The sequence below is a fragment of the Pleurodeles waltl genome, chromosome 5 (assembly GCF_031143425.1).
Source record: "Pleurodeles waltl isolate 20211129_DDA chromosome 5, aPleWal1.hap1.20221129, whole genome shotgun sequence".
Classification (NCBI taxonomy): domain Eukaryota; kingdom Metazoa; phylum Chordata; class Amphibia; order Caudata; family Salamandridae; genus Pleurodeles; species Pleurodeles waltl.
Window position 1 is genome coordinate 649,026,374 of NC_090444.1, and position 26,464 is coordinate 649,052,837.

The following is a 26,464-nucleotide window of genomic DNA, read 5'->3' on the forward strand; positions in this document are numbered from 1 at the left end:
CACACCATGAGAAGAATCCGGTCCCTGATGGCAAGCAAGTACCAGGGTAAGATGGCTCAAATAAAGCTTCTTTAAAATGGAGGACACACACACACACACACACACACACACACACACACACACACACACACACACAACTAGTAACCTTTTAGATAAAAAGTGGGGTATGTGAAATTTACATAATACTCTTTTGCAAAATTACAAACTATTTCAGGCAAATGATGCAAAATTGCACATAATTATGTAAAATTCCAAACTTACATTTTCTCTTTATTTTAGCCCAAACTGCATTCTTATATCCATTTTATATGAGAGGATATATTTGGTGCTGAAAAAAAAGCAAAATAACACAAGCCCGCTAACACAATCTACTCATGTTATGGTCGTTTGTGTTGTTCCTGCCTGCCCTTGTTACATTTTTGCCCCATACGAAGTATAATTACACAATGTGGTATAATAGTGTAATTTGGGGAATTTTCCAACAAACATAAAAACATAACAATTACAAATATTGTTTTTATTTTCCAAAAACAATGAAACAAAAAAAGTTAATAAGACCCCTAATAAAGGAAAGAATTAAGAAAAACAAATCACATAAATTAACCTCTTAAGTGCGGGCGTCGGCCACTGGCCGACGCCCACACACCCTCCCTGGTGTGGGTCACCACCAGTGGCCGACACCAGGAAGGGCATTAATAAATCCTTGGGTGCGTCGCACCCGAGGATTTTTATTTTATTTTTTTACTCCCCCCGGGAGACACGGAAGCTACCGTGTCTCCCCCCGAACCCCACCCGCCACTTTGTGACGTCAGCGCACCGCGAGGCGCGCTGACGTTGCAAAGGTGTTTTCCCCATGAAAGCAGGAAGCAGCCTTGCAGCCGCTTCCTGCTTTCATGGGGAAAACGGCCTTTTAGACGTTCAGGAAGGCCTCGTAAGAAAGGGGAGAGTCTCCCCTTTCTTACGAGGCCTTCCTGAAAGTGTTTCCTGGCCCCCGATCGCAGCACAGCCGTGGGTGACCCCCTGTGGGGACTTTTTTTTTTTTTTTTAGATGTTGTAGGGTTTCCCTGGGGGCCATTTTGGCCCCCAAGGAAACCATACAACAACTAAAAAAAAATATATCTATATATATATATATATATCTATGTAGATAGATATATCTAGGTACATGGATATATCTATAGATATATCTATGTAGATATATATATATATATATATATATATATATATATATATATATATATAGGTAGATCTGTATCAAAGAGACTTATACAGCGCTACTCACCTGTGAGGGTCTCAAGGCGCTGGGGGGGGGGGGACGGGGGGAGGGAAAGGGGCTAGGAGGTTCACTGTTCAAAAAGCCAGGTTTTGAGGCCCTTCCTGAAAAGAAGTAGGTTTTGGGTCTTGCGAATGTGGGTTGTGAGTGCGTTCCATGTTTTGGGTGCAATGTAGGAGAAGGATCTGCCCCCGGTGGTGGTGTGTTTGATGCGGGGGACAGAGGCGAGAGAGAGGTCAGCTGAGCGGACGTTTCGTGTGGGGGTGTGGAAGGTGACTCTCGTTGAGGTAGGCAGGGCCTGTGTTGTGGAGTGATTTGTGTGCGAGGATGAGGATCTTGAAGGTGATCCTTTTGTCAATGGGGAGTCAGTGGAGGGATTTGAGGTGTGGAGAGATGTGTTCGTGTCGGCGGAGGTCGAGGATGAGTCGTGCTGCTGAGTTCTGGATGCGTGTAGTTTGCACTTGAGTTTTAGAGTGGTGCCGGCGTAGAGGGCGTTTCTGTAATCAAGCCTGCTGCTGATGAGTGCGTGAGTGACAGTTTTTCTGGTCTCTGTGGGGATCCATTTGAATGTTTTTCAGTATACGGAGTTTGTTGAAGCATGAGGAGGTAAGAGCGTTGATTTGTTGGGTCATAGAGAGGGTGGAGTCTAGGATGATGCTGAGGTTGCGTGCGTAGTTGGCGAGGGTGGGTGCAGGGCCTAGCGTGGTGGGCCACCATGGGGGGTCCCAGGTTTTTTTGGTGAGGGCCAAAGAGGATTATTTCGGTTTTGCTTGAGTTGAGTTTCAGGTGGTTGGCTGTTATATATACATCACTTTTGTCAATATGTGTGTGGTTTCCCTGGGGGGAAAAGGGTCCGACTTGTCTAGTGGCAGTTTTAGTGCCATAAAGAAGCGCAGAAGGTTTATATGCCTACTGCAAAGAGCACATCTGTATTTTATGTAAATAGCTGAGTACATTAGTAAAGTCTATGGAGAGATGAAGGGCACTTTTGCTGGGTGGTAATGAGGGAATCCGAGGAGGAGGGAGTGGGAGCACCAATAATGATTGTTGGACTGGGCGCAGGAGGTGCTAAAGACTGTGACGAATGGTATGTGACAAGGTGTTTTTTGAGTGTCTCGAAAGTACGTGCTGATTGAGGGAAGAAGCGCAGGTAAGGTGGCCTCTACTGTTGCACGTATCTCACACACACCATCGATTTTGTGACTGTCTACGTAGGCTAGTGTTTTAGAGCAACAGTTTAGCCAATAGCAGAGATGGCATCTTGATGGATGACTGCTGCCTGCACTATGGTTATAGAGGACCGCTCTGACATAGGATCAGAGACTGAGACATCAGATACTGAGACAGCATCTGAGGGATAGGACAATGGCGCAGACTCTGGGAGTGATTTTTCAGTCAGAGGAGTCCCATTCGAAAACTCCTCTTCCAGTACATTATGAGGGAGGTGATGAGGACAGTCCTGCTGTCCCTTCGCAAGCTGTTCGTGCAACTGGGTAATAGTGGGTTAGGCCAACCCAGAGAGCAGGTGAATGCGGCGGCAAGCAGAGAGAGAGTGCTCTCTTGGGAGCTCACCAATTTAGTTCAGCCCCAAATTCCACCACCCAAATCATATTGTGGAGACATCAAAATTGTCTATGGCAAAACAAACTGGTTTTGTAAGGCAGGCATCTGTGTTTTTGGTCCTGGATTCGGCGGCCATATAGAGAAACACACTAAACCCAAACATTTCTGGAAACTAGACATTCGGGGGAGTCCACAGAGGTGTGACTTGTGTGGATTCCCCAAAGTTTTCTTACCCAGAATACCCTGCAAAGCTGAAATGTTGAAAAAAAACTCTATTTTTCTCGCATTTCTGTCACACAAACTACAGGAATATGCTGGGATCCACAACATTCCTACCACCCAGTGACTCCTCACCTGTCCTGATAAAAACACTACCCCACTTGAGTGCCTACACCTAGTGCCTGTGTCAGGAATGGATCACCCCAGGGTCAACAGCTGCCTCACGTAAGGACCAACATTGACCGTTGTGTGATCTATTCCTGTCGCAGGCACCAGGCCTAACCACACAAGTGAGGTATCATATTTATCGGGAGACTTGGGGGAACGCTGGGTGGAAGGAAATTTGTGGCTCCTCTCAGATTCCAGAACTTTCTGTCACCGAAATGTGAGGAAAACGTGGTATTTTAGCCACATTTTGAGGTTTGCAAAGGATTCTGGGTAACAGAACCTGGTCCGAGCCCCACAAGTCACCTCATCTTGGATTCCCCTGGGTTTCTAGTTTTCAAAAATGTGCTGGTTTGCTAGGTTTCCCCAGGTGCCGGCTGAGCTAGAGGCCAAAATCCACAGGTAGGCACTGTTTTCTATGAAAAAATGTGATGTGTCCACGTTCTGTTTTGGGGCATTTCCTGTCGCGGGCGCTAGGCCTACCCACACAAGTGAGGTATCATTTTTATCGGGAGACTTAGGAGAACGCCGGGTGGAAGGAAATTTGTGGCTCCTCTCAGATTCCAGAACTTTCTGTCACCGAAATGTGAGGAAAACTTGTTTTTTTAGCCACTTTTTGAGGTTTGCAAAGGATTCTGGGTAACAGAACCTGGTCCGAGCCCCGCAAGTCACCCCTCCTTGGATTCCCCTAGGTCTCTAGTTTTCAGAAATGCACAGGTTTGGTAGGTTTCCCTAGGTGCCGGCTGAGCTAGAGGCCAAAATCTACAGGTAGGCACTTCTCAAAAAACACCTCTGTTTTCTTCCAAAAATGTGGATGTGTCCACGTTGCGCTTTGGGACGTTTCCTGTCGCGGGCGCTAGGCCTACCCACACAAGTGAGGTATCATTTTTATCGGGAGACTTGGGGGAACGCCGGGTGGAAGGAAATTTGTGGCTCCTCTCAGATTCCAGAACTTTCTGTCACCGAAATGTGAGGAAAACTTGTTTTTTTAGCCACTTTTTGAGGTTTGCAAAGGATTCTGGGTAACAGAACCTGGTCCGAGCCCCGCAAGTCACCCCTCCTTGGATTCCCCTAGGTCTCTAGTTTTCAGAAATGCACAGGTTTGATAGGTTTCCCTTTGTGCCGGCTGAGCTAGAAGCCAAAATCTACAGGTAGGCACTTCTCAAAAAACACCTCTGTTTTCTTCCAAAAATTTGGATGTGTCCACGTTGCGCTTTGGGGCGTTTCCTGTCGCGGGCGCTAGGCCTACCCAGACAAGTGAGGTATCATTTTTATCGGGAGACTTGGGGGAACGCCGGGTGGAAGAAAATTTGTGGCTCCTCTCAGATTCCAGAACTTTCTGTCACCGAAATGTAAGGAAAACTTGTTTTTTTAGCCACTTTTTGAGGTTTGCAAAGGATTCTGGGTAACAGAACCTGGTCCGAGCCCCGCGAGTCACCCCTCCTTGGATTGCCCTAGATCTCTAGTTTTCAGAAATGCACAGGTTTGGTAGGTTCCCTAGGTGCCGGCTGAGCTAGAGGCCAAAATCTACAGGTAGGCACTTCTCAAAAAACACCTCTGTTTTCTTCCAAAAATTTGGATGTGTCCACGTTGCGCTTTGGGGCGTTTCCTGTCTCGGGCGCTAGGCCTACCCACACAAGTGAGGTATCATTTTTATCGGGAGACTTGGGGGAACGCCGGGTGGAAGACAATTTGTGGCTCCTCTCAGATTCCAGAACTTTCTGTCACCGAAATGTGAGGAAAACTTGTTTTTTTAGCCACTTTTTGAGGTTTGCAAAGGATTCTGGGTAACAGAACCTGGTCCGAGCCCCGCGAGCCACCCCTCCTTGGATTTCCCTAGGTCTCTAGTTTTCAGAAATGCACAGGTTTGGTAGGTTTCCCTATGTGCCGGCTGAGCTAGAGGCCAAAATCTACAGGTAGGCACTTTGGAAAAAACAGCTGTGTTTTCTATAAAAAAAATAGGATGTGTCCATGTTGTGTTTTGGGGCACTTCCTGTCGCGGGCACTAGGCCTACCCACACAAGTGAGGTATCATTTTTATCGGGAGACTTGGGGGAACACAGAATAGCAAAACAAGTGTTATTGCCCCTTATCTTTCTCTACATTTTTTCCTTCCAAATATAAGAGAGTGTGTAAAAAGGACGTCTATTTGAGAAATGCCCTGCAATTCACATGCTAGTATGGGCACCTCGGAATTCAGCGATGTGCAAATAACCACTGCTCCTCAAAACCTTATCTTGATCCCATTTTGGAAATGCAAAGGTTTTCTTGATACCTCTTTTTCACTCTTCATATTTCAGCAAATGAATTGCTGTATACCCAGTATAGAATGAAAACCAACTGCAGGGTGCAGCTCATTTATTGGCTCTGGGTACCTAGGGTTCTTGATGAACCTACAAGCCCTTTATATCCCCGCAACCAGAAGAGTCCAGCAGACAAAACGGTATATTGCTTTCAGAAATCTGACATCGCAGGAAAAAGTTACAGAGTAAAACATAAAGAAAAATGGCTGTTGTTTTCAGCTCAATTTCAATATTTTTTTATTTCAGCTGTTATTTTCTGTAGGAAAACCTTGTAGGATCTACACAAATGACCCCTTGCTGAATTCAGAATTTTGTCTAGTTTTCAGAAATGTTTAGCATTCCGGGATCCAGCATTGGTTTCACACCCATTCCTGTCACTAACTGGAAGGAGGCTGAAAGCACCAAATATAGTAGAAATGGGGTATGTCCCAGTAAAATACCAAATTTGTGTTGAAAAATGTGGTTTTCTGATTCAAGTCTGCCCGTTCCTGAAAGGTGGGAAGATAGTGATTTCAGCACCAGAAACCCTTTGTTGATGGCATTTTCAGGGAAAAAACCACAAGCCTTCTTCGGCAGCCCTTTTTTCCCATTTTTTTGGAAAAAACTAAATTTTCATTGTATTTTGGCTATTTTCTTGGTCTCCTCCAGGGGAAACCACCAACTCTGGGTACCATTAGAATCCCTAGGATGTTGGAAAAAAAGGACGCAAATTTGGCGTGGTTAGCTTATGTGGACAAAAAGTTATGAAGCCCTAAGCGCGAACTACCCCAAATAGCCAAAAAAGGGCTCAGCACTGGGGGGGGAAAGGCCCAGCAGCTAAGGGGTTAAACATTAATTTACACATACAAGATTAGAAAAACTATAGTCATAATGAAATAGGTATTTAAAATGCTTTTATTATAGTTACAAAAGAAAAGTAATATACTTATCATTGATATTCAAAACATCAACATAATTGTAGCCACAATATTATGACTTTGATATTAAGTCCCATTGTATTCTACCATCGATAATAAGGATCCACACCAGTGATTATGAATATTAATGTAGATATCCTTAAAAGAGAACTGGTTGAGTGGTATGTATCTTAATATTGTGTAAGGCCAGCCTGCGTCACCCAGCACCACAACACTATTTCACAAGCACGCTCTCATCCTCTTTTCCCTTTTCATAAGCTGGCTGAGAATATCCTACACTGACAATATAGTCCAGAAAAAGCTTCCCTCAAAATAGGTGCCTCTTAAGATGCTTCAAAGTCCTCTAGGCATGTGCATCCTGCTGCATATGTGAATCACAATTTGTGCTAGTTGCTTAACCCATCACCAGAATCAGCTCCTGTTCAATGTTCAATATAACATCTACTTGTCTTGATTATTGAAAAGTTTTTTTTCAGGTTTTTATGGTAAGGATTACACCTCAACTCGTGTGTTTTCGTTTTTTGTCTTCTTGAAAGATTCCTACATAGCTCTACACCACAAGTGTGTTAATGATACTGCGGGTATTGGTAATTCCAGAATGTAGAAGTACTGTTGGTTGCAATTAATTCCATATAGACGCCCATATAATGGGGAACAAGATGCTGAAATCATTGTTACCCTGTTGATTTACATATGTGATTCTTGTGACAGATTCCAACATGTTCAACCTTGCGGATTTATCCCCAGTACTGCCCTTGGAAATTTTGCATACCACATGAAAAATTGCCAGTTTGGCAGGAAACTCCTATGTCCTCCCATGCTGATATTACCATGATGTCCTCAATAATTAAATAATTAAATAATATTTAAAGTGTGAGAATTTTTAATATTATGTAGTTATGTTTTAGCTTAGTAAAATAGTATGTATCTTAAATAAACAATTAACCTCCCCCACATAAAATTGAAATTACTAGGTAGAAATAGAAGATTATTTATCAGTTGACAGTAGAATTAATATACCTAGTCCTTAAGTCATTGCCAAAGAAAAGTGAGAAGTAATCTTCATGAGTTTCTGTTCAAGTTAGAAACACTTATCAAGTATAGTGAAGCACATCTAAGCCAACATTAAAGTACTACTTGGTTCTATTCATTCCTCGTACAGGAGGAGCTTTTCAGAACTATTGCGTCTATTCAACTAATTGCACCTCGATACAGATGGCGGAGAAGCAGGTGGGCCCGTGCATGCCCCGTTGCTTTGAAAGAAGGAAACATAAAAATGGGAGTGACTGAGTTTTCAGTCAGGTAAGCTTTATTTATTTATTGTTATTCTGGACATGTGAGTTAAATATTATTTTTCATTAATCATCTTTTTTGTTTTATTTTAAGTTTCTTAGATAAGATGTATGTACTTTCATCAGAAGATGCTTTAAAGATTTTTATCTCAAATCCACGTCCTTTCCTGCTTCCACCTATGCCGTTCCCTCCATGTAAGGTAGTGGTATTTGGTCCTCCTTTTTCTGGGAAAACCACTCTCTGCAATCTTATTGCCGCCAAATACAATGGGAAGGTAACGTAGCACCTACTTATTGCTGCAAATGTTCTTCGCGCTTTGTTATATCCGTATGCTTGTTATGAATCAATATGCACCTGATTTAAAGGGTGTAAAAACTGAAGAAATGCATTTTTAACTTTTTTGAAGACAAGTAGGATTTTACAGTATTATTTGGACTTCTGAGGTATTCTTTAGAGTATTCTATGTATAATATGAATTCTTTACAGCACTATAATTTGTACTTCCTTAATGACTACACCAGTACTTTTGTTGTAATGTTTGATACACAAGCTTGGATGATTTCATGAGGGGTTTCCTTGTGCAAACCCACTTCTGCGTGCAAGGCAGTCACTCACTGTTTCTAATGTACGCTGATAATTGCATGGTTTTCCCAGACTCGTCAAATGTTTTTTGCTAGGCCTTGGACAAAAACTTAGCACAGGGCCCTCTGTGGACACTTCTTTCTTTAATGCTAGGCTCCAAAACCACCTGCTTCTGCACATTAAAAATAGGTACTCCAGGGGGTAAGAAAACATGGTATTTGATGCCTTCTAGTGATATGCCTGTTTAATAATGACATTGGCAGACCTGCTTTCATTAAAACACATCTATAAATTACTTTTTGTTGAGGACCCACTCAATCATCCCCTCCTTGTTTGTTCACTCACCTCACGTAGAAATAAATTTGCTTTACTGTTCCACTTTCTCATTTTCAATGGTGTGACTCTTCTGATCTGAATCACGTTTTAGTTTGTATACTTTCTTATCTGAAAACCACAATCATCACACTTACACCAGAAGCAACATTTTCCTTTTTGGAAGTTGCTCCAGAGCTAGTTAGAAAGTTAAGAGCCGAAGAACATGGATGCACGCAATATTTACATGAATATTAATAGTGTGAGGTCTAAAGTGAAGTATGTTTAATTAATTCAACTTTGTAAAGTATCGGGGAGCCCCATGGGGTGACAAAGAGGAGCGGTGGAGAAGTAAATATACATCAAGAGAGACATAGGAGAGGGATTGCACTAGGGGCAGAATTATGATGGGGATATAAATATTTTTTCAAACAATTAAGATTTCTTATTAAGTTTGCTTTGCCAAATGATCAAGAGATCTCCACCAAATTTAATGCACAGACCAAATAGAAAAATATCAGTCTAGTCACTGTAGGAAGGTAGCCTCTTTCTAGCCTTGTTACCCCCACTTTTGGCCTGTTTGTGAGTATGTCAGGGTGCTTTTACTGTTTCACTGGGATCCTGCTAGCCAGGGCCCAGTGCTCATAGTGGAAACCCTATGTTGTCAGTGTGTTTGATATGTGCCACTGGGATCCTGCTAGCCTATGTGTTCCCTGTGTGGTGCCTAACTGTATCACTGAGGCTCTGCTAACCAAAACCTCAGTGTTTATGCTCTCTCTGCTTTTAAAATTGTCACTGCAGGCTAGTGACTAATTTTACCAATTCTCATTGGCACACTGGAGCACCCTTATAATTCCCTTGTATATGGTACCTAGGTACCCAGGGTATTGGGGCTCCAGGAGATCCCTATGGGCTGCAGCATTTCTTTTGCCGCCCAAAGGGAGCTCATACAATTCTTATACAGGACTGCCACTGCAGCCTGAGTGAAATAACGTCCATGTTATTTCACAGCCATTTTTCACTGCACATAAGTAACTTATAAGTCACCTATGTGTCTAACCCTCACTTGATGAAGGTTGGGTGCAAAGCTACTTAGTGTGTGGGCACCCTGGCACTAGCCAAGGTGCCCCCACATTGTTCAGGGCAAATTCCCCAGACTTTGTGAGTGCGGGGACACCATTACACACATGCACTACATATAGGTCAATACCTATATGTAGAGTCACCATGGTAACTCCGAACATGGCCATGTAACATGTCTAGGATCATGGAATTGTCACCCCAATACCATTCTGGTATTTGGGGACAATTACCTGCATCCTCGGGTCACCAGGAAAGAGCCCGGGTACTGCAAAACTAATTTTCCGGGGTCTCCGCTACTGCTGCTGCCAGCCGCTCAGACAGGTTTTAGCCCCCCCTGGGGCCTGGGCAGCCTGGTCCCAGGAAGGCAGAACAAAGAATTTCCTCTGAGAGGGTGTTACACCCTCTCCCTTTGGAAATAGGTGTGAAGGGATGGGGAGGAGTAGCCTCCCCCAGCCTCTGGAAATGCTTTGATGGGCACAGATGGTGCCCTTTCTGCATAAGCCAGTCTACACCGGTTCAGGGATCCCCCAGCCCTGCTCTGGCACGAAACTGGACAAAGGAAAGGGGAGTGACCACAGTGTGTCCCAGACCTCTGCCATCTTGGATGTAGAGGTGTTGGGGCACAATGGACAGCTCTGAGTGGCCAGTGCCAGCAGGTGACGTCAGAGACCCCTCCTGATAGATGCTTACCTTTCTTAGTAGCCAATCCTACTCTGTGGGCTATTTAGGGTCTCTCCTCTGGGCTATTCCTCAGATACCGAATGCAAGAGCTCACCAGAGTTCCTCTGCACTTCCCTCTTCAACTTCTGCCAAGGATCGACTGCTGACTGCTCCAGGATGCCTGGAAAACCGCAACAAAGTAGCACTTTGCATGACTCTTGGACTTGGTCCCCTTCCTTTACAGGTCCTCAGGTTCAGGGATCCGTCTTCAGTGTTTTGCTGGCAGTTGTTATTCTTGCAGAATCACCTATCTCTACTTTACTGTCTTTCTGGGGTAGTAGGGTAATTTTACTCCTACTTTTCAGGTTCTTGGGGTTGGGTATCTTGGACACCCTTAGTGTTTTCGAACAGTCCCAGCTACCCTCTGCAACCTACACTAGGCCTGGGGTCCATTTGTGGTTCGCATTCCACTTTTGAAGTATATGGTTTGTGTTGCCCCTAGGCCTATTTCTACCTATTGCATCCTATTGTGATTCTACATTGTTTGCACTACTTTTCTAACTATTACTTACCTGATTTTTGGTTTGTGTACGTTTTGTCTACGTTTTGAGTATATGGTTTGTGCTGCCCCTAGGCCTATTGTGTCCTATTGCATTCTATTGTGTTCTACAGTGGTTGCACTACTTTTCTAATTGTTTACTTACCTGATTTTGGTTTGTGTGTATATTTTGTGTATATTACTTACCTCCTGAGTGAATGTATCCTCTGAGATACTTTTGGCATATTGTCACTAAAATAAAGTACCTTTATTTTTAGTAACTCTGAGTATTGTGTTTTCTTGTGATATAGTGCAATATGATATAAGTGGTATAATAGGAGCTTTGCATGTCTCCTAGTTCAGCCTAAGCTGCTCTGCTGTAGCTACCTCTATCAGCCTAAGCTGCTAGAACACCTCTATTCTACTAATAAGGGGCAACTGGACCTGGCACCAGATGTAAGTACCATAAGGTACCCACTATAAGCCAGTCCAGCCTCCTACATTGGTGGTGCAGCAGTGGGATAAGTACTTGTAACTGCTTTACCACTTTATCATTTGGTGCTTTTCATAAGAAAAACATATACCAAATATTTAAATATATGTACATTGAACCAAAACAGTTTACTGTTCTGCTCCAAAACTTTCTACTAATTTTCTGAAAAGTTCTGAAAACCTTTAAAAGTTTTCAAAAAGTTTGAAAACGTTTTTTTTCTGTACTTTCTAAAGTTCTAAAACTTGTTCTCTCGCTGTCTTAAACCTTTTCTATCATGTCTGCAGTAGAGCCCATTCCCAAAATTGTTCAAGCAACCTATGAGACTTTAAACTACAAACGTTTGAGGGGTCCCTGCCTAGAAAGAGGTTTAAGCATTGGTAAGAATCCTACAAAATAATTTCTCTTTAACCTGCTCCTAGAAAGTGACCAGAACCAGTCTGGCCCATCTCAGGAAGATGAGGTAGGAGGGGAAGGTACCCATTCAGACTCAGGAGTCCCCTGAAGAGATTGGGGAGGGTTCTTACAAAGACCTGCCCTCTAGCAGGCCTCCTAGTGACACTGGTAGTGGGAGAGGTTCATACATTAGTAGGGCATCTTTCACTTCTAAAGGCCAGGTTACTAGGGTCTAGACAGTTAGGGACAGGTTTCTCTCTGCCAATTCCCACATTTCCTCTGTATCCAAACATTCCCAAGCCTCCCACCCTGAGGATAACACAATGGAAAAGGAACTCAGAAAGCTGAGGTTGGAAGAGACCAGACTGAAGCTTAAACAGCAGCAGCTGGCCTTAGACAGGGAATCCCTAGATATAGAGAGGGAAAGACAGAGATTGGGGTTAGTTCCCCATGGTGGCAGAAGCAGTGTTTCAGATAGCAATCCTGTTAGAGAACAAGATTCCAGAAACCTGCATAAGATAGTCCCCCCCCTTACAAGGAGGGGGATGACATTAACAAGTGGTTTGCTGCACTTGAGAGGGCCTGTATGGCACAGCTGGTCCCTCAAAGGTAGTGGGCTGCTATCTTGTGGCTATCTTTCACTGGTAAGGGTTGGGATAGGCTCCTTACTGTCAGAGAAAGTGATGCTAATAATTACACAGTTTTGAAGGATGCACTCTTGGGTGGATTTGGCTTAACCACTGAACAATACAGGATTAAGTTCAGAGACACCAGAAGTCACCCCATCTTGGATTCCCCTAGGTGTCTAGTTTTAAAACATGTGCAGGTTTGGTAGGCTTCTCTTGGTGCCGGCTGAGCTAGAGGCCAAAATCTACAACTAGGCACTTTGCAAAAAACACGTCAGATTTCAATGTAAACATGTGATGTGTCCATGTTGTGTTTCCTGTCGCGAGCATTAGTCCTACCCACGCAAGTGAGCTACCATTTTTATCGGACACAGGATCGCAAAAGAATTGTTATTGCCCCTTGTCTTTCTCTACATTTTTCCCTTCCAAATGTAAGACAGTGTGTAAAAAAGATGTCTATTTGAGAAATGCCCTGTATTTCACATGCTAGTATGGGCACCCCGGAATTCAGCGATGTGCAAATAAGCACTGCTTCTCAACACCTTATCTTGTGCCAATTTTTGAAATACAAAGGGTTTCTTGATACCTATTTTTCACTTTTTATATTTCAGCAAATGAATTGCTGCATACTCGGTATAGAATGAAAACCCATTGCAAGGTGCAGCTCATTTATTGGCTGTGGGTACCTAGGGTTTTTGATTAACCTACAAGCCCTATATATACCTACAACCAGAAAACTCCAGCAGATGTAATGGTATAGTGCTTTCAAATCGTGGAGAAAAATGGCAGTTTTTTTCACCTCAATTGTAATATTTTTTTATTTCAGCTGTTATTTTCTGTAGGAAACACTTGTAGGATCTACCCAAATTACCCCTTGCTGAATTCAAAATGTTGTCTACTTTTCAGAAATGTTTAGCTTTCTGGGATCAAGCATTGGTTTCACAACCATTTCTGTCACTAACTGGAAGGTGGCTGAAAGCACAACAAATAGTAAAAATGGTGTATGTCCTGATAAAATGCCAAAATTGTGTTGATAAATGTGGTTTTCTGATTCAAGTCTGCCTGTTCCTGAAAGCTGGGAAGATGTTGATTTTAGCACCGCAAACCCTTTGTTGATGCCATTTTTGGGGAAAAAGACAAGCCTTCTTCTGCAGACCTTTTTTCCTTTTTTTTTTTAAAAAAAAAAGAAAAGTAATTTTACAGTATTTTGGCTAATTTCTTGGTCTTCTTCAGGGGAACCCACAACGTCTGGGTACCTCTAGGATGTTGGAAAAAAAGAACACACATTTGGCGTGGATAGCTTATGTGGACAAAAAGTTATGAGGGCCTAAGCGTGAACTGTCCCAAATAGCCCAAAAAAGGCTCTGCACAGGAGAGGAAAAGGCCTGGCAGCGAAGGGGTTAAACATGAAAATTTGGTTTAGGAGGTTTTTGGTTTTGATTGAAATTTGTGAGGAATTAAGGATAAGGCCACCAGGCCATGGTTTCAGAAGCGATAATAAAGAGTTAATTGGGCCACTTAGACATGATTTAGTTATATTTAAAATCAAAATTAAAATAGGGTGATGTATAGCTGTCTATGAATGTGTTATGAGAGATGTGTTTTTTTTTTTTTATCAATGTGTTGGGAACTGTAAAATACGTCTTTCTTCCACAAAAAGAGAAAAAAAACTGGATAGTCTGTTTAATGTGTATTTTGTTTATACATCTTTTGAAATATGGCTATGAAGATCGTTATGATCAAAACGCGTTGCCAATAAATTCATCGGGTCTGCCAAAATACCTTCTTCTCCAGGAGCGCGCTTTTTGACACCACAAACTAGTGGAGCCGATGGTTTACGATCTATATATATATATATATATATATATATACACACACACACACACACAGTTGGGATTCCTTAGCTTGGGGGCTATTACAGCTTCATTAGTGGGGGAGCAGAGTTGATCCCTCTGCAAAAGGTGAGGTCTTGTATTCGTAAAGTCTAGCATCCCTCATAGGGAACTTGTAATATTAACAGCTCCATAGGAGTGTCAGTATATTATTTAAAAAACCGGGTTATTGTGAAGTAGTTCTTCTTATTAATATTAATGTGCAACCTTAGGATTCTTTATAAGGATTAGACAGCACTAAGAGTGTCTGTTTCCTAAGTCTTTCTTGAACGTGTAAGCAAGGTAGCTGCTGATCTATTTGTTATGTACTTTCTACTTCACTAATGATATGGTTGTATCAGTTTTCTACGTTTGGTAGATTTGATACATTGGAAACCATAGAGTATCATCTTGGGGACTTCAAGACTTTCTTTGTTTTGGTCTTGTAGATTTTGCAGCAGATAGCCATCATAGTTGGTTGGATTTTCTACACTTTTAGACATTTGTATGGACATGATCTTTGAACATTCTTCTTTTTCCTGGCTTATATCAGATTATCATGGGTCTTCATTGAAAAGTGTCTCTTTGTAGATTCTGTTCACTCTCTTGTATATTATATTATTATTAGTGACACTTAGGAGTTATGTGGCACTTTTATGTTTGCATTCAAATATTTCCTTCTTTTTGGAATGGTTTTACCTTCTTCAGGGGTAAGATATTTATATCTGTTGTGCATTTAGCTGTTAATGCCTTTTCTAAGTATAACTGTTTTCATCGTGATCTAACTCTACTTGTAGGTTATGTTCACAATCTAATAATTGTTGTCATAAGAAGGACTATATTAAATTGGACTAAATCTTTTTATTTAAGAATCTTTTAATTTTTTCTGTTTTTGGTCATGAACAACTTTTATCGTTCATCTGCAGATGAGTCGTATTCCTAAGAGTCACATATTCACCTTGGCTTCCCACCACTTCACCAAGGTCCCCTTTAAAAAAAAACTAAAAAAAATAATAAAAAAAACTATTTATATATATATATATATATATATTATATATATATATATTATAATAATTTCATTTATTACTATATAGGTATTTGTGTATTATATTCCTATGTCGGCAGGTTGTGAATATCTTGAAGATGGTTTATCATCTCTAGCCACTTTTCCTGGGGAAAAGTATATTTATATGCCAAATTGTTGCTATTGTTGTCTTCAACTCCTTGTTAAAGAGGGCAATTGTATGATTTTCTACAAGAGATAAACATTCTATCTGTGTGTAATGGTGTAGGTTTGGTAGGATATACCTTTACATGGTAAGAGGTATTATTCAATGGCATGTTATGCTGCTGTTTGTTCCTACAGGGTAGAACATGCAGTTGCGCTCTACATATGAGAAGAAATACATTTATATTTATTACCTCATTTATTTTCATTACCTTTGTGATATCATTGCTGTGGTCCTTTCCACATTGTTGAAGAGGTGTTTGTGCATGGGTTCACCTCCCTTTAGGAGAGCGAGTAATTTAATATTCATTCTGTTAGTTCGCCTCTTAACACCGGTTGGTCATGTTAACATGTTTTTTTCCTTATTTCATGTTTTTGAATGTTGATGATCCCTTATATGTGGTTCCTTCCATGGGTCTTAGATTGTAAAATATGTTAAGGCTCACCTACGTTATTAGGAGAGTCCGGTCGTTTTACTTTGCTGTAAACTAGTTTTGTTCAAGGGACAGATTTTTAATGTTATCGATCATGGGTGATGCTATCTCCATGCTATTAACACTTTATGAACTTTTATTACTGTTGTCCTTTACACAGTTATTTTACTAACGAGGATGTATTTCCGCATAGGTATTCTTATGAATGCACAGTCTATTCCTCTTGTACTAGACCAGTTTACTTCTGATTAGAAACTTTCAATGGTGTTTGGTCACTTCTGAAACACATTAGATACCTACCATTGATGAGCTCATATCTGTTTTTCATGTTTTATGGTTTTATTTACCTGTGGTTCCTTCCACAGGTTCTGATGTTGTAGAGTATATTATTACTGACCTTCATAATTATGATTGTCCGGTCTTTTTCTCGTTTTCTAGACTGGTTTTGTGATACTTAGAGACTTTTTCTTTAAGGTCTCAGTTCAAAGTCCCTCCTCTGGGTTACTATGCTTTGGTATCTGATTCTAAAGTAAGGAATCTGCTGTTAGATGTCTCTATCTGACAAACAAGTTACTTACCTTCGGTAATGCATTATCTGGTAGATACAGGATCTAGGCGCAGATTTCTTAACAACCCTCCCATCCTCTCTGCTCTGAGAACTGAGTCCTCTTTTATCTCAGAAGATTTTGCTAGAGGAATCAACACATAGAATTAAGATTTCGGTGATTATTTGACACAAGGGTGTCTTTTGTTCAAAGCACACATTTTGGATAGGCAGGTTCTGTGTGTCGCTCCACGTTTTGAGCGTGGAAAATAGTCACGGAAGAAAACTGATGTCGATATGGGAATTCTGTGTTCATATTCTGAAAGCTAAATTTCCTACTGCCCTAAAATTCTAACCTATTCCAAGCGACCATAAATCACTAACCAAATCACCAAGCAGAACCATGCTATCTATTATTCAGAGCCTTACAGACAAGGTATCAATTTGTTAACCATTTCTTATTTAATATGTCCCTGATCTACCATCATACTCTTTTAGATTCAACTGAGGCTTTGAACCAATCAAACAGATTGATACAGCAAAAGAATTACCCTCTTGTTATACAGTCTTGTTATGAACAAACATAAAGGAAGATGGCCTAGATGCCATGAGTCACTTTTTTCAATACGCTCAACATCTTACTAACAATATAACATTATTGGTGGTGATTAAGTTTGTTTACAGTACAACAACCATTTTATCTTTAATGAGAACTATTGCAAAAGTAGAGGATGGTGATGGGTTTTGTCTGGCTACTCCCTATGCCAGTGTACTAGTAGGGAAGTGGGAGTGACTTCTGTCATAAACTAGAGGATTTGAAAACTAGCATTAATGCGCCTTATGGCCATACTTTATTGCTGATTTATTGACAGTGTGGCATGGTTCCAATGAAAGAGTTTGAAGAGTAGATCAGAGTTCTAAATACCAGCAAGCTTAACCTAAAGTTAATTGGACAACTGATAAAAAAATGTATGGAAGTCTAAGATATTGAGTATAAATTAAGGATATTAAAATCAACACAAAGTTATATAGTACAGCAACAAACTATTGTAGATGCATAGACTTGCATCACAACAATCTTGTTAGAGGTAAATGATAGGGTGAATCCCTGCTGGCCAGAAGAAATCGATTTGGCCAATTTGATTTTGATGTAGTCACACATACAGTGTAGAGGCATTTTACATCCAAATGCTGCCCAAAACCTTGAAGTGCTCAGAGTCCTAAGAGATTAACTTCTCTGTGCCCTGGTGAAAAAGAATATTGGGTTTACTGAACAATAATGATTACTACATATGACAGGAGAACAATACATATTACCAGGACGTTTAATCAACATTGGTACATCCTCAAATGAGATCTGTATATATGTGATTCTGTGGGTATATGATTTTCCATTGCCTATAAAAATCATGGTCTATTGTTGATTGAGTAAAAAGAATTAATTTGTTTAAAGATAATGTTAGTTGGTTGGCTTCCCCTGTGGTAAGGTCCTTGTGTGTAACAAATGCGACATTTAAAAACTTGCTGAAAAGAAATGCACTAAACTGATAAACACACAAATTAGTAGAAGCTTTATCACAGTCCATCAGTTGTATAGCAAATGATGTTGGTTACATGCATTGTGCAAGTTGTTCTACAAATGGAACAAAATACAGGCATTAAATATAGAAATAATTGAACACTTAACTGCTATCAGGAGCACAATTTAGTTTCCTGAGATTTCTGTGTTAACACGTATATGGTATTGTTAAAACCTTAGGGATTTATCTCATCAAGAGTAGGAAGGGGACTCTGAATGCCATTCACGTTGTAACAGCTACACTTTATTTCCTCAGTGAAAAGACTGAAAATTGTTTGTGTTTGGTTGTCCAAGAAGTGCCAAGGCTTTCTAGTAACGTAGCCTCATTTCATATAACAAAAAAATTAACGGAAAATGTTTTCTTAATTACCTGTGCAGTCATGCTTATGTGATCACTACTGGTTAGCTATATTTGTTTAGCATTAGAAGCTTATCAATTGAGCTATATGGTATTTGTAGATACCACTTACCTATATATTTCACAATATTCCCTTAGGTTTTTGATCTAGCTGCAATTATTGTTCCCCATCTGGAAGAAGCAAATAAGAAAGCTCTTGAACAGGCTCAAGCTGAAGCATTGGAAACAGCTATCCAAGCTGTGAAAATGAAGACAGAACAGGCAAAGCTATTAAAAGAACAAGGTAACATCAAATGCTGCAGGGTCTTTCTGAAAGTAATTCTAAAACGTGACCCTTTTAATATACCTGAGAGGATTGGCAGTTGCCAAAGGATGTATGCAGCTTGTCCAGAGACATAGCAGCCCTTTGCCTACAGTCTCATACTCATGCTGAGACAAGAATAAAAATAAAATAGCCACCCACACACTTAGTGCACATAATGCAGGTTAATCACCCTGGAGTTTGTGTACAGGGCCTGGTCACTTACCGGACCCTGTAGTCCACTCCAGCTGCCATCCAAAGCAGGACTTGGTTGTACAATGGGTTGGGGATGAGTATGGCCAGGCCCTGTAGCCAGCCTTCACACAGTGAAGGGTGGCATCATGGGTGGTGGGGCACAGCTCATGGACTCAACCCTGCAAAGCTGTGCATGGAAGGGTTCACTACACTGATGTTTTTGCGTAGGGTTGGCCACAGTAGCCTAGGGCATGCCTGCAGGCCAGCCCCTGTCCAAACTCAGCACAGCAGAATTAGGCATGAGAGGTTAGGCCCAGATCCTGCAGCTATCCCTTCATATGCACAGCTACATTGCACTGCTTTTTGTGCAATAAAAGCAGCCAAAATGTAATATAAATATATATATGAGTACAATATGCTATTGTTTCCCACTGTTGTGTGTGGGGAAGGCATATCTCAAAAGAGCCAAAGCCTTAGGTGGGTAAAGCTGCCCCTAACCTCCCGCCACAATATACAAGAATTGGCATTTTGCAAGCTGCACTTCTACATATAAAGTGTGGGCCATGAGATTTATTTTTCTGTGTTAATTGTAAATCAAGGGTAAGCAACCAAAGCAGCATATGTAAGAGGAGTGAAGTAAAATCCTAGTGAATAGGCCTGATGACTACTTTGATAGCAGTTGTTTCCCTTTTTGAGGTCATCTTAGCATAGTGACTATAAGGCAGTAAACAGTGGCATTCTCAGGGTCCTTTTTTCTGTGGTATTATATTGGAATTGGATCTTTGCATTGTGTAATGCATGTGTGAATGTTTATTAGTACATATACTCTACATAACGTGCCATTGTCCTTTTTTCACTGCCATGGCATAAATAATACATGTGAACAACCTAAATTATCATATGGGTAGAACTGTGCAGCATGCTCTATTGTGAATTGGTTATTACATCTGTCTTTGGAGCATTAAGGGTCAGTTACATAGATCTAAAGATAATTCAGGGATTGTTAGAAGACATGTTGCTTTGTGGCATGTGCAAACTGCACCATGAGTTTCCGTACATACTGAGAGGATTTTGACACCTCAATTGCCTTTGGTTTGCTATGACAGTTTTTCATTGATTTCAGTTAAATTCCTGATTTTGTCTAACTCCACACTTTGAGTCTCTGAAATGACACAGGGTGCAGGGACCTGCTAAAAGGTGATGACTAAATAGACACACATATTAAATATACTTCTAAAAGTTTGTCTTTGTGGTATGTTGTGCACCTGCCACCAGACCTTTCAAGCCTGACATCCATTATTTACCAAATATGCTCAGCTTTTTATAGAAGAAATCATGATTCAGCTAATTCTTGCTAATAAGGATAAACTGTAGGCTTTCCTAGAGTGGTGTAAGAACCAGTGGAAATATTCCGTTCTGTGTTTGATATTGCTATGGTCCAGATACGTGGGGGTCTTATGGGATGGTAGCCTGCAATGAGAACAGGTTACAGTCTTTTAGTGGGGAGGATTGTGTGATTCCGTTTTTTAACTCATTTATTTAAAACGTTTTGAAAACAATAATTTTACATCTGCAGAAGATATTCTAGTGAGCACTGCTAAATATCCAGCTGAGACTGAGGTGCCCCTTGTTCCAGGGAAGGAGGAAGAGAGAACTGAAGAACACCCAACTATTGCAGGTATGTGAAGCAAAACATTGTACATTTATCTTGATTGTATTGTATTTCATTTGAAAAATCAATCACATTTACATAATTACAACAGTGATCTCTTTGGATTGAAGTTGTTCTTCAATAAAAATCAGCAACCCATTATTAGCCTATCCCCTGCAGTCTAAGAATTATCTTAGAAAACAGACAACTTAAGATTTCTGGCTTCAGTGGGTAACCAAATAAAGCTCCACCTTGCCATCATAGTTTTATGTTGTGTGCATTCACAGAAGGAGTTCCATTCCCATATTTTGGAGGCTCAAACACTTGTTTATCGAGCTTTGGGAGTGAACAAAGAAAACTGACTTCTCCGTCAACTTTTATTTCTCACTGCCTTCAAATCTTGGTCCAGTGGGTTTTATAATTCACATGCTCATAAAGTTGGTGGCTTTGAGGACCGAAGATAATGATGCCTGTTTTTCAACTCTTGACGTTTGAGTAGACACCCTCCTGAATTTCGAGTAGATGGCAAAGAATGTTTGATACAAGCTGGATTCAAGCCCCATCTTTCAAAGGCAAAGAAACAGTTAATGCCCCCCATTCCACAGAATCCTAGTATCCTTGATAACCTTAACTCTCTTCAAAGTGATGATAAAACCTATATTTCTTAGGGAACAAGTGTGTGTGTGTGTGTGTGTGCACGTGCATACATCTGTGTGTGTGTGTGTAGGTGTGGGTGTAGAAGACCGGCCCTTGAAAAGATCCCCATAGTGTGTTTAGATATTTTTAAGGGCATGTATCAATAAATTTAAAGCATAGTTATGCTTACCTTGGTCCGCTTTATTGCCTACCCCATTATCAAAGGGCACATGGAGTTGGAATAGTAAATATACACTCTGTTATGGTCAATGGCCGCTCCTCATAAATACAGTTATGACATGTTGTTGTGTGTGTGGTGGGGGGGGATCATGTTCAACCTGAACTGTTAGGACTGGTTTGGTTCTCGAAGTGTTGGTAAACCAGGAGAGAACCAGACAAACATTTATTTGAGGGCCATTGTGCAATGAGGACCAGTCTTCAAAGTTTGTTTAAATGTGTCTGTGTGTGTCTGTGTGTGTGTGTGTGTGTGTGTGCCTAACCTCCCTCAGTAACAGCCATGAATAGCATATTACATCTGCATATCAACAAATATTGTTTGTGCCATGGCATGTTTTCATGTGTGTTAATTTTAAATAAAAATATGTAACCAAAACCAGGAAATGCAAGGGGTTAAATGTATGCAGTGAGCTGAAATCACATTGAAGTGTCTTAATGACTATTAGGAAGGCAACTGTTTCCTTTTGAGAGGTTATTGTAACGTTCAGAGGATGTGGAGTAACAAAAGTCTACCTATTATTTCTGCATCTTAAATAGCGTCATTGAAGTCTTTAATGCTTGCATAATTTGGTGCTGCATGCGTGGATCCTGGAGCACTTCTCCATACGTATACATGATACATGAAAAAATTGCATGCGTAACTAAGGGTAAAGGGCCACATGTACGAAGCATTTTGCACGTCGCAAACGGTGAATCAGGCCATTTGCGACGTGCAAAATGCAATTTGGGATGTACAGACCCATTTTTGCAATTCGGTAATGTATTTACCGAATCGCAAAAAGGGTTTGCGAGTCGCAATTAGGAAAGGGTGTTCCCTTCCTAATTGCGAGTCGCAGTCCCTTGTATGATTGTTTTGTGACCACAAATGCAGTCGCTAAACAATCGCAGTTAGCACCAGTTTCAAACTGGTGCCAACACATTTGCAAACGGGAAGTGGTCCCCATGGGACCCCTTCCCCTTTCTGAATGGCAGCAAAAACATTTTTTCAGAGCATGCAGTGGTCCTATGGACCACTGCCTGCTCTGAAAAAATGAAAAGTAAACTTTTCATTTTTTGTTTTTGAAAAGCATCTCGTTTTCCTTTAAGGAAAACGGGCGGCATTTAAAAAAACAAAGAAACAACTGCTTTATTTAAAAGTAGTTACAGACCTGGTGGTCTGCTGTCTCTAGCAGGCCACCATCCCTGTGAGGGCGGCCATTCTCAATGGGTTCGCAAATTGTGACCTACCCCATGAATATTCATGAGATAGGTCATTTGTGACCCCCTTGTGAATCGCTAACAATGTCATTGACACTGTTGTACATAATGTTTTGGGACTCGCAAATTGCGAGTGGCTCTGACTCGCAATTTGCGAGTCGCAATACCTATATTTCGTATATGTAGCCCTAGGTTCCCTGATTGTAAAGACTATATCAGCTGGACAGATTTCGAACAGTTTCCTGACCCAACCCTTAATCCCTTTGAGTGTATGATTCTAGACAGTAATGACTATTGAACGTGTGCTGACTTCCATTTTGCTGCTTTACAAATATGGGCAATGGGGATGTTTCCAAGCCATGCAGTGGTAGCTGCTTTACCCCAAGTAGATTGTGCTTTTGGTTCCACTGGAAGGGATCTGCCTGCCAATTGGTAACACATAATAAAAGCAAGCTATTGTCCACCTAGATGTGGATGGTTTGGAGTTTGGTAAACCGTCTCTGAGACTGGATTTTTGTTTTTGTACAAATAGCAGATTCAATATTCTCAGGTCCTTAGTTTTATCCAGATGGAAACAAAGGTCCCTTCTAATATCGATGGAATGCAGAGATCACTCTGCTGGAGTAGTTAGATTTGGAAAGAACTTGGAAAGTGTAATTGTTTTGTTGATATGAAAAAGACAACCTTAGGGAGCAATAAAGAGTGTGTCCTCATCACTACCCTATTTGAATGAAGTACTGTGTAGGCTCTATATAAGATAAGACCTGAAACTCGTTCGCTGTCTGGGCAGTGATCATGTACACTACAAAAGCTGCTTTCCAGGAAAGCTGCTGTAATATTGCCTTGTGTGTCTGCTCCCAAAAAGGTCCCATCAGATTTGATAAGACAAGATTAAACTCCCATGGATGAGAACGTGGGAAGACTTTTTTGAGTCCTGAAGAAACCCTTACAGGGATTTTGAAAAAAGGCATTTGTTTCAGAGATTTTCAATAGTCAGTAATTGCTGCTTATGGAACCCTTTCACTGCAAAATACACTTTGGCCTGGGCTCAAGGTGCATATAAGGAATAACAATGTCTTTGGATCATGCTCATTATTTTGACACCAGGTGCAGAACTGTTTCTGTTTCATGGAATAACATGATCTTGTGGAAGGGTTCTACCTCTTTAAAAATGTTCATGCATCCTGGAGAAAGATTCAAATGCCTATACTGTCTGACCTTAGGAGCTATGCAGCCAAATTCAATAATATTAGATTTGGGTGCTGAATTTTCCTCTGCTTCTCTGGTTAGCAGGTTGGTTCTGCAAGGGAGTTTCCTGTGTGGCCTGACAGAGATCTGTAGAAGGTAAAGGTTCCACTGCTGCCTCTGCCAGCCTGGTGCAATTAGAATCTGTTTTGCTGAGGACTGTCTCAGTTTCACTTTTCCTGAGGGCATAAATGGTATTAGCGGAAAGGTGTATAGAAAACTACATACCCAGTTAATCAAAGGGTATTGCCCAGTGATCTCCAGTCTGGCTGCATGGATGCGAAGTTTCATCAGTTTCTGGTTTGTGCTGTTCTGAAGAGGTCTAAAGAATTCTTCAAACATGTTGCCTAGCACCTTCTCGTGATTTTTCTTGTAACAGGAACTGAGGAGGTCTGCCTGTTGATGCATTGGCCATGGGTGGTGTAAAGCTTCGTTTTAATTTTCTGGTGTCTCTCATTGTCAATTTTTTAGTTAGAGTGGATTTTGACTTCTGAAGGTTAATCTGTAGATCTGCCTTTTGAAAAAGGTTAGCGGTCACAAGGAAATCTTATCTGACTTTTACTGACGCCACTGGGATGTGGAAATGTGCATCTTGAACGTCTATTGCACACATGCAATCAAAGCTCCTTACATGTTGAATCAATTGATGTAGGGAGAGCATCCCGAGTGTCTCCTTCATGATGACTTTTTTGTGAAACATAGTTCTAACATTGATCTGTACTCATTTTGTTACACGTTCTGTTGTACCAAAATATATCTTGAGTAAACCCCTTGGATTTCTGTTGGTGTGGTGCCAGCTGTTTTGCACATTTTGACAACAAGGTTGATGTTTCGTTACTCTGAATGGTAATTTGGTATTTTGATTACAGTTTTGGTGTAACTGATGGTGGAATGACCTTGAAACATAGAAATTATCCATGAGTTACAATATTTAGCACCCATCGGTCTTTTATAATTGTTATCCACTCTGCTCAATGCAAATATATTGCTCCCTTCCACTGTAGTGGAAAATCAGGGGCTGGGACCTATTAGGGTGTCATTGCCTGTCCCTTGAATAATCTCTCTGGAGAAGTTGTTTGTGTTGAGGTTGTCTTTGCTCTAGATGCCTTTTTTGTTGCAGGTACTTCTGGCCCTGCAAATGTTGTTGTGGCATGTAGGTCAGAAACAGGGTTTGAACCCTCCATAATACCCCACTCTTTGGGCTTTTGGGCTTATAGTGTTTAAATAATGTTATATTCTCTTCTGACCCTATGTCCTTTAGGCTTTCTACTTTGTTTATAATTTCCAGCATTTCATCATTGGTGTGCTGACCAAGTAACAGAGAACCTGAGGAAGGAACATTCATCACCTTCAGTTGTGATTCCAGCTTCAAGGTGGTGAGTCGAAGCTGAAAGATCTCTTGATAGAACGACAACTGCAGTAGTGAAGGCCAACTCTGCAGAATATACTGCTGCCAAGTTCTCTGGTTGCTGATTGGCAACTAGAGAACTTTCATTGAGTTTCCCCAAGAAATCTTGTTGGTGGAGGTTTGGCAGATTAAAAATGAAATATGTCACACTGTCTGATAGCTCATTGATAGCTCTCCTTGAGGCTTGTGGCCTACTGTAGGTGACCTACAGCCATTCCACAAACTTTCATGTCATGTCCAAGTGTTTGCTTTCTCTCTCAGGTGGTGCGGTGGTCTCAGGTATTGAGGCATGTCTTTGTTTGACTGATGGTATAATTATTGCGCCTGGTTTAGGATCAGATTTCAAGAATTCAGAATCTCGTTGAGGTGCTCTGTATTTTGTAATAAGGCAAGGTGCTCCTGCCTTGACTTTCAGGACTTCTGTATCTCTTGGTTCTTTCAGGGGTTTGAGTTACACCTCTTGCAGAAGACAGAGGCCTGCCGGAGAAGATAGTAGTCTCCCACTTTGTCCCACTGGTGACCTGGACATTGGTTTGGATAACATCCTAGCTGGTGACAGTTGCAAAGCTGTAAGGGCTCTTGTAACTGATCCTCAAAAGGTATGATGAGTGTTAAAGGCCTTGGTGGTAGTAGATGTAATCCGGATAGTAATCCAGAGTCCTACGCTTCAGAGATGCCTTAGGATGTCTTGAAACAGAGACTAGTACATGTTGCCTTTTTTAGGGAGTTGGTGCAAATGGAGAAGCAGAAATCCTCATGGTGGCATTCTTTTAAAGAAGTCGTCAAATGTGTAAAGGTTAGAGAACTAAGAGATCCCATTGAGGCTATTGAGACAAGAGATGGAATCAATGTCGCTGTCCTATGCATTGGATGTTAGTGGAGAAGGTGAATTCTCCACATTGGACCTTTATGACGCAAATGATGAATGTTGCAAGTCTGGTCGACGATGTTGCTTCAACACTGATGAAAGCTTTCTCAATGTCCATTGGTGAGTTTGCTTCAATTGTGATGTAGGTCTTGTAGGCGGTGATGAATGTCTCTTCTGTGTCAACAGTGATACTGATGCTGTTAACTGAAGAATCTTCAAAGGTGACACATCTTTAAGAGGCAGGAGTCTTGACTTTGAGCCGTTGTCTCTATGGTGTCAATGTGAAGATGAC

General features: G+C 41.1%; 1 protein-coding gene across 5 annotated transcripts in view; it reads left to right on the top strand.

Moving 5' to 3' along the window:
* The window catches only part of AK9 (adenylate kinase 9), an 824,487-nt gene that overhangs the window by 152,861 nt on the left and 645,162 nt on the right, over positions 1–26,464 (top strand). For 4 of the 5 annotated variants that reach the window (XM_069234515.1, XM_069234516.1, XM_069234517.1 and 1 more), the window contains exons 11-14: positions 7,603–7,742; positions 7,827–8,007; positions 18,573–18,717; positions 20,507–20,608. In XM_069234515.1, the coding sequence (XP_069090616.1) occupies positions 7,603–7,742; positions 7,827–8,007; positions 18,573–18,717; positions 20,507–20,608 (568 nt within the window). Of the gene's footprint in view, positions 1–7,602; positions 7,743–7,826; positions 8,017–18,572; positions 18,718–20,506; positions 20,609–26,464 lie in introns of those variants that run through there. The other variant, XM_069234519.1, reaches the window with a different exon arrangement.